The sequence below is a fragment of the Xiphophorus maculatus genome, chromosome 7, assembly GCF_002775205.1.
Source record: "Xiphophorus maculatus strain JP 163 A chromosome 7, X_maculatus-5.0-male, whole genome shotgun sequence".
NCBI lineage: Eukaryota > Metazoa > Chordata > Actinopteri > Cyprinodontiformes > Poeciliidae > Xiphophorus > Xiphophorus maculatus.
Genome location: NC_036449.1, coordinates 4,428,806 through 4,437,836, shown reverse-complemented (window position 1 = coordinate 4,437,836; position 9,031 = coordinate 4,428,806). Strand labels below are relative to the sequence as shown.

General features: G+C 42.8%; 3 protein-coding genes across 3 annotated transcripts; 2 read left to right on the top strand and 1 right to left on the bottom strand.

The window, feature by feature from the left end:
* Positions 1 to 260: 260 nt before the first annotated feature.
* Positions 261 to 1,906, bottom strand: LOC102226919 (trace amine-associated receptor 1-like). Its single transcript, XM_014470511.2, has 3 exons — positions 1,871 to 1,906; positions 1,248 to 1,321; positions 261 to 1,059 (listed from the first exon to the last, which is right to left on the bottom strand). The coding sequence occupies exons 1-3, from the start codon at positions 1,904 to 1,906 to the stop codon at positions 261 to 263; spliced, it is 909 nt and encodes a 302-aa protein (XP_014325997.2).
* Positions 1,907 to 3,552: 1,646 nt separating this feature from the next.
* Positions 3,553 to 4,764, top strand: LOC102227174 (trace amine-associated receptor 3-like). The gene is made up of 2 exons (XM_005803809.1): positions 3,553 to 3,725; positions 3,951 to 4,764. Exons 1-2 carry the CDS (start codon positions 3,553 to 3,555, stop codon positions 4,762 to 4,764), a joined length of 987 nt encoding a protein of 328 aa, XP_005803866.1.
* Positions 4,765 to 7,918: 3,154 nt separating this feature from the next.
* Positions 7,919 to 9,031, top strand: LOC102227433 (trace amine-associated receptor 13c-like). Its single transcript, XM_005803810.1, has 2 exons — positions 7,919 to 8,091; positions 8,218 to 9,031. Exons 1-2 carry the CDS (start codon positions 7,919 to 7,921, stop codon positions 9,029 to 9,031), a joined length of 987 nt encoding a protein of 328 aa, XP_005803867.1.

Genomic DNA, 9,031 nt, shown 5'->3' with positions numbered 1-9,031 from the left:
AGTATTTTTATTTTTTGTAAAAATTGGCTTTCACTTTTACTTGAAAGAGACATTTTGGAAAAACAAACTTTAAAGCCTGATTTTGTTGACCATTATTATTATTATTATTATTATTTGTAAAAGCAATAAAAAGGGTAAACCATCCGAGTGGGTGAATGCTTTTTATTGGATTGGTTTTCAACACACAATGTAAATAAATGCTTTGAGGACTTTTATCATGTGGAACAAGGTTTTATTTACTTACACATTTTAATATTTGTCTACAATATATTGGCCTTACTGGAGCCAGGCTGGAATATCTTCAGTGTCACAATGTGTTTAATCGATTTTCTAAACCAGGGATAAAATATGGCGTAGATTAAAGGGTTAAGGGAAGAATTAATGCAGAAAAGACACAGCACAGCAGCAGACGTGTTAAACGATACATCACCTCCTAGAGCAGCACAGTAAAATGGACAGAAACATATTAGAAACACAACAACTAAAATACCAAGAGTCCTGGCTGCTTTCAGCTCAGATTTTCCTACTGCTGCTGAACGCTGTAGGGACACAGCTGTAACAGAGGAGCGGATGGCTCGGGCCTGAAAAATGGCCACTGCAAGCACTCTGGTGTAGAGAACTATGATGACCGTAACTGACACCGTAAAGGTTAAAATAAGATCTAAAACTGCAGCACCAAAATCGATGAAAAACAAACACTCTCCATAACAAGAAGCCTGTTTTGCACTTATGCCATCCTTCACAAACGTAATGCTGTATAAAGCTGAATAAATCCAGCACAGACTGATACACAGTCGTATTCTTGTCACAGTGATTCTCCTGTGATAATGCAGAGGGTAACATATAGCCACATAGCGGTCAACAGATATCAGTACAATATTTATAACTGAGGCACAGACTATCAGACTGACAATATGCATGTACAGTAAACACATGACATCACCAAGAAGCCAGCAAGATGTTCGTCTGCTACTTTCACCTGGAAAAACAACAAGGCCCACCATGAAATCTGATATGGCCAGAGACAGAAGCAGGAAGTTGGTAGTTTTGTGAAGCTGCCTGGGGAGGAAAACAGAATAATAAACAAAAGCACTGAAAGATGTAAATGTGACCAAGCAAAACTTGTATCAATCTATAGATTGGATGGAAATGTTTAATTTTAATAAATAAAATCATGACACAGTTTATGCGTCTTTGCAGTCAGGAATATCATCATCATCACACACAGGAAATAATGGCTTCCTTGCCTGAAATGGGAGACTGAAATGATAACAAGTAGATTGAGAGTCACAGAAAACACACAGCTGAAAGAGAGCAGAGACTGCAGAAACACAGCGGTGAGCCATTGAACTGTTGGTTTTCTACAGGAGGTGTTGAGGAGTTGTGGAAAGCAAAGTTCTTCATCATGAACCTCCATCATCAGAGACCATGAAAGATCAGAGCCAAGACAGCTCTGTGATTGTAACTCCTCTTTATGTCACTTTATCTCTTTCTGGCAAACAGTTCACAACAACAGCTCCTCCCTACCTACCATCCATAGCAACGTCCACTTGGCAATGTCACGTCAACAGTGTGTCTGTTGCTTCTCACTGGATCTTAAGTTCTACTGAACAATTTCGGCTCTTGTTAGAATGTTTCAATTTGCTAAGACTAGAAAACTGAAAGCTTAAAGGAGATTTTAAAATCTTAATGAATACCAGTATTTCTATCCAACTATGACATTATTACATATTTACATTTTCATGCAATATTTTCTTCATGACATTGAACTTAATGGCCAATGAAAACAATACATATTGTAACATATTTGACACTGCGGCCCCTACATGCCTAGCCCACACTCCCAACACCACTGATGCTGTCCACCCACTCTCCCCTCTTCCTTCTCAGAGTCCTTCATTGCCATGTGATTCTCATATTCACACCTCCTTCCATCCTGTCCTACTCAGTGACCCTCCAGTACCCGTCAGCAGGTCACCTCAAATCACCATGGCAGATGTTAGAAGACAGCTGGTGAGGCTCCAGCCTGGAAAAACTGCAGGCCCTGATGGTGTGAGCCTGAGGACGCTCAAAGCCTCTGTCAACCAGATCTGTCCTCTCATCCTTCCTCTTCACCCTCTATAAGTTGACATCAGCTATTGCACTGAGTCCTGTCATCTGCAGAAGTAACTAGCAAAACTCTGCATCCCTTTCTCAGATTCTTTGCATGATTGTGTCAATTTTCCAAACACAGATATTCCTGACTTAATGCATAGCAATGGCACCTGAGTCGTGCACGGCAAGTCACGTGACGTAAAATCCAGCATCTCGATGCTTGGCCCCCTCTCCCATATTCCACCAAATTTGTATTGAAACCCTGTTAGTGGTGGTGATGTTCTTAACAGGAAGAGAGGCCCCTAATTCATATTGTGCCTAAAACCCTGTACCACCAGAGGCCAGTCCTCCTTGATGAGCTAGAGCTGCTGCAGTGCTCATCTCTGATGGATGTAGGTGATGTTGCAGGAATAAGACTCTACATGCTTTGGACCAGGGGTCTCAAACTCCAGTCCTTGAGGGCCGCTGTCCTGCAACTTTTAGATGTGCCTCTGCTGCACCACACCTGAATAGAATAATTAGGTCATTAAGGCTCTGGAGAACTGATCTGGACAAGGAGGAGGTAATTAAGTCATTTCATTCCAGTGTTTTGTACCTGTGGTACATCTAAAAACTACAGTGGCCCTCAAGGACTGGAGTTTGAGACCCCTGCTTTAGACTTTGGTTGGACAGCAAAGCTTTATTACAATACTGCAGCCTAAGTCAGCATGGCCAAATTGCGAGGAAATCTTGGGCCAATCATAGTGAAGTGCCCCTGATTGTTGAACAGCACCCCCTTTTCTAGGGTCCTGGCCAACACACACTGTCTTCAAAGTTTACATTATATCTTCCTGATATCGACATGTTTAGGTCACGGTGGCTGTCTGTCTGCTAATGCATTGGGAGTCCATATATAAAACTTGTTTTTTGAACTCAATGTCCCTTTGAGTCCTCATGATCAGACACTACATTACCATTATAGACAAGGGTTTTCCAGCTCTCAACGGTGGAGTTTTTAATAATTGACACATTTGGTTTTGTAGGCAGAACAGAAACGTGCCCAGAAGAAAATCCTGAATGATCATGATCAACTATCACTTTATTGTTTGGTGAATTCAGAATGATACAGTGAAAGTATGAGCAACTCAAGGGACTGAGGCTGAACAGCTGTGTAATCAGTGAGACTAACCCGAGAAAAGACTTTAGTTTGCAAGCAAGCATGAAGATTGGATTATGGAGCTATGTAACAACGTCATGTAGTCTGATGAGTCCATAGTGACCCTGTTTCAGAGTGATGGGTGCATCACGGTAAGGAGAAAGGCAAACAAAGAGGTGCATGCAACATGTCTAGTCTCTACTGTACCATCTGTCCAATAGAAGAAGGAAGGTTGCAAGGGGGAGGAGTGAGGAGGTAGGAGGCATAAAATCAAGAATTGTTTGGAAAAAAGCCACAGCTTGAGCTCTCCTCTGACTTCAAAGATGGACATGCAGGTTGGAGGTGACCTCTGCTTCCCACATCTCTTCAACACCTCCTGCAAGAAACCTATATCTTCTTGGACTGAAACTGTGCTCCTTCGCACCATACTGTACTTCATCTCTCTGCTCACTGTGGCGCTCAACCTGCTCGTCATCATCTCAGTCTCTCACTTCAGGCACAGATAGATTCCTTGTATCACATTTTCTGCTTTGGTTTCATTCTTTTGACAACTGTGGATTAGGACAGAAAATGGAATTTGGCTGTAATGACCAGAACTGGAGATGATAGTATTTCTTATCTTATTTCTAAACCTGAAGATGTTTCACTTTAACAATTAACAAAAAAAAACAATTAAAATGTGCAGGGTGTGTTGTAACGAAGTGTTTCTGTCTCCTTGCAGGAAGCTCCACACACCCACTAACATCCTCCTCCTCTCTCTGGCTGTGTCAGATTTCCTCGTGGGGCTTCTGTTGATGCCGGGTGAAATCATGCGACACACAGCCTGTTGGTTTTTTGGCGACCTCATGTGTTCCTTGTATAACTACGTATCGTACATCGTCACCTCTGCTTCGGTTGGCGACATGGTGCTCATATCAGCGGACCGCTACGTGGCGATCTGTGACCCTCTCCATTACTCCACCACAGTCACAGAGAGAAAAGTTAAAGTCTCCGTGTGTCTCTGCTGGCTCAGCTCTGTTCTGTACAGCAGTGTCATTGTGAAGTCCGACTTAACTCAGCCGGGACAACATAACTCCTGCTATGGGGAGTGTGTCCTTGTGGTTGACTACATTTTGGGAACGTTTGATCTTGTTATTACATTTATTGCTCCAGTCTCAGTCATCATTGTGCTGTACATGAGAGTGTTTGTGGTAGCCGTCTCTCAGGCCCGTGCCATGCGCTCTCAGGTCACCGCTGTTTCCCTCCAGCTTTCGGTTAGTCTGACGAGGAAATCTGAGCTAAAAGCAGCCTGGACCCTGGGGGTTCTAATGGTGGTGTTCCTCATATGTTTCTGTCCATATTACTGTGTCACCCTTGCAGGTGATGACTTGCTCACAGACTCGTCTGCATCCTATGTCATATTTCTGTTTTATTTCAACTCCAGTCTGAACCCAGTGATTTATGCGTTGTTTTATCCTTGGTTCAGGAGAGCTACCAAACTCATCATCACTTTTCAGATACTGCGGCCCGGCTCCTGTGAGGCCAACATACAGTAAACTATGACAACAGTTTCATAACTAACACAAACTTGAAAGGAATAATTGACAACTAGACGTCGTTAGGAGTGTTTCCACATCCGTAATTGGCAGACGGCAGCTTGTTAAATTTGTTTTGCTGTTGCATTTCCACCTTGAGATTTGGATGTTTTTTTAACGACATTCTGGCCTTTGGAATCACCAAACAAAAATGATTAAAATTAAAGGTGTTTGACAAATGTTTAGTCTCATGTTTTCTGATCTGCTAAGTCTGAATTACAAGCAGGCCAGGGCAGTATATGTCTTGCTCTTTAGGAATCTCTTTGTAATCACAGCAGACAGTACAGTACCTTGATCCCTTGATAATGTACCGTTTTAAAGGTAACAGCTGTTGCTCTAATATCCAAGTGAATGGTTATACATTAATTCTGCTGTCACAGAGGTGGAAAGTACATATAGCTGCATTGATACACATAGCCTTAATTTAACATTTTTTGCTCCGTGATTCATCATATTTGACATCCTGAGTGGATGATAAGACATAGCACCACTGTGTGATGGCCCATTAACAAAGATAAATGTATGGTAGCAAAAACGAGGTACTTTAGACAAGGTAAAAAGACTAGATAATTTGAAGTGAGGTTCTGTGAACTTCTTATCAGTAATACTTCCCCTACCTTTGTCAGAACTATGCCATGTTACAGTGAATTAATAAAAGACATAAAGAAATCCCTGGAGCAGTGGAAGGCTAACAGCTAATCAGACAAACTCCCCATTTTAGCTGACTCTTGAAGTTTAAAACAACTAAAATTGTGAAGGTTCTTATCTGTGGCATGCATGTCATATCGCTACACTGTCACCTTCCTAAATTAATGACCTGGGTCATTTTTTTCCAAAAGATGAGTTAGGCAAAACAAACAAACAAAACAAAAAAAGACATGGGCCATTATTTCAGGAAGATGACAAGATGATAGTCATCTACACTTTCACAAAAGACTGCTAAGTGTGTCACAGTTTGAACAGTGTTGCTATGAAAATAAATGACATCGCCTGAAGCTGCCACATTGTCAGTCCAGCAGATCAATCCTTTCAGCTGATTGCCAGCTTTTAGAATTGTTTGGTATAGTTTCCAAACAACTGTACCTGATACTGAGTGCAGTATCAGGAACACACTGCACTCAGTAGTGCACTCAGTCTTATTACATGGATGTTAGCTTGTTGTGAAAAGTTAAAGGTTCACTCCCCTTTATGGAGAAGACTGACAGCAAGGATTGAAACAGCCAACAGAAACATTGCTTGATGGAAAAAACCTGACAAGCTTAAGAAATGTAATTTCTGCTAACAAAGCACAGCTCACAGATATGAACATTTTCATTTTAAGTGGTTTTATATGGCTAAAATCAGCTGACAACCTCAAAAGCTTCTTCTACAGGTTTGAAAAGCAGCTAATTACACCATTTACCTCCTGACCTCCTGTCAGCACTAAAGATTAGTGAGGAAGATGTTGATAGATTCAGAAGATCATGAAAGCCCCAGGATATGATGCTATCTTATCATTCTTCCTGGAAGCCTGCACTCTATGACAGGCCACCATCTTCACCCAGATCTTTAACATGTCTCTGGAGCTATGTGAGGTCACCTCCTACTTCAAGCCTTTCACCATCATCAAGGTCCCCACGAAACACCCCATAGCAAGATTAAATTAATTTAGACATTTCACAATGATGCCTGTGGTCATGAAATCCTTTGAGCGACTGGTGTTGAGGCAAGACAGCTCACTTCCCCTGTCCGACCTCCTGAAGTTTGCTTATTGGGTGAACATGTGAGCAGGTGATTCAGTAAACTTGGGGCTATAAATCGTGTACTCGACCAGGCAAGGTAGTACACCAGGATCCTGTTTCTGGACATCAGCTCAGTCTTCAACACCACCACCCTTTGGCATTTTTTCATTCTCCACCAGGAGCTCACCAGCTCACAGCACCGGCTCCGACCCGTCAGTGGATCACCAGCGGGGGAGCATCTTCTTTTTCTGCACAAGAATCATCAACACGGGCGCTCCCTGCTGATGTGTTCTCTCCCCACTACTCTTCTTTCTGTACACAAATGACCAAACCTCAGCAGATCAGTCAGTGAAACTCATGAAGATTGTACATGACTCCATTGCCATTGGTTTGATCCGCCAGGATAGTGATGAGTCTGCTCACAGCCTGGAAATGCTGGTCCACTGGTACAGTAAGAACCGCCTGGAGCTTAACCTGTCAAGACCGGGGATGACGGTGGACTTGCACAGAACTGACTTGCACAGAACTCTCATCGTCCACAACAACACTGTTTAAAGTGAATTGCTTCCAGTTCTTAGGAGCCACCTTTTCGCAGGTGATTCTCACACACAGACTCTGTTTGGAGGAAGACCCAGTAAAGACTGGGTACAACCAGAGGCAACTCAAGAAGTACAACCTGCCGAAGGAGCTGCTGGTTATCTTCTACACTGCCATTATTCTATTAGCCTGTCCAGTGCACCACCATCACTGCGTCTTTCAGTTATTTCACAAAACAGGAAAGGCCTAAACTGCAACAAATAATTAGGTCTGCAGAGAGGATGACTTGCGGTGACCTTCTCTCTATCCCGGACTTGTACAGGTCTAGGGTCAGAATAAGGCCAGCCAGTATCACTGCAGACATCACACATCCATGATCTCTAAACTATATTCAACATCAATTTCTTCTGCAATGATTGTGCCTCCTTTGAGGTGAAAGTAAATGCTTCTTTTTAAATTGGAGTCAATACAGCTCCTGGGCTGTTATGTGCAATTACAGCTATAAAATAGCCAAGTTTCTGGTGTCCACGTATAATCCCAGACAAGGTGTACACATATACTGTAAGTGTTGCTGCTAGTGAGAAAAGAATCCTAAAAGGATAGACACAGACAGACTGAAGCGACAGGCCTTAACATTAGTGTTTGTCGTTGCACTGTTGTGGTTGCAATGGGTGTAGTACGTTGCATCTAATAGTCTAATGCATCTAATGCAAATATTAGAAAACTACTCACTAATGCTGACAACGCAAAATACAGAAAGAGAGAGAGGATGAAGGGAACAAAGGAGGAGTTACAAGCTGACATTCATCAGGTATATAATCAAACTTTGCAGCTGATTGATTTGCGCACATCTAAAGATGGAGGTAGAAACTGGAGAAGAACTCTGCTTTCCAAAGTTAACCAACACTTCCTGCAGGAAGCCTGGATCGACCTGGACTGAAGCCGTGCTCCCTCAGATCATGCTGTCTTCGATTTCTTTGCTGACAGCATCTCTCAACCTGCTCGTCATCATCTCGGTCGCCCATTTCAAGTAGCGATTTAATCTTTTTTTTCTTTTTTTTTTTATTGTTTGAATTATTTTTGCGGTTTGTACAAAGCTGTGCTATTGTAAAGCCAGCATTTATAGATTTGATATTGATTTTCTGTCTCTCTCCAGGCAGCTTCACACACCCACTAACACCATCCTCCTCTCACTGGCTGTCTCAGACTTCCTCCTGGGTCTCCTGTTGATGCCTGCAGAAATCATCCGGAACACAGGCTGCTGGTTTCTTGGCGATCTCACTTGTTCTCTGTATAACTCTCTGTCCTTTGTCATCACCTCTGCTTCAGTCGGAGACATGGTTCTCATATCGGTTGACCGCTATGTGGCCATCTGTGACCCTCTGCGTTATCCCGCCAGAGTCACAGACAGAAGAGTCAAAGCTGTTGTCTGTCTGTGTTGGCTTTGTTCTGTTATCTATGGCTGTCTTGTGGTATTAGATGACTTAGTAAAGCCCAGTAGGCACAAATCATGCGTGGGAGACTGTCTAATTTCTGTTGACTTTATCGCAGGAACCGTTGACCTCATTGTGAGCTTCGTCGTTCCAGTTGCAGTCATCATAGTGCTGTACGTGCGAGTGTTTGTGGCGGCCGTGTCTCAGGCCCGCGTCATGCGCGCTCACGTCACGGCCGTCACTCTGCAGCTTTCAGTGAATATGACAAAGAAGTCTGAGCTGAAAGCAGCCAGGACTCTTGGTGTTCTCGTGGTGGTTTTTCTAATATGTTACTGTCCGTATTACTGTCTCTCCCTCGCAGGAGAGGATCTGCTCAGTGACAGCTACGCGCCATATTTGCTCTTCCTGTTTTATTTCAACTCCACTCTAAACCCTGTGATCTATGCACTGTTCTATCCCTGGTTTAGAAAAGCAGTAAAGTTCATTGTCACTTTCCAAATTTTGCTTCCTGGTTCTTGTGACTCTAATGTATTGTAA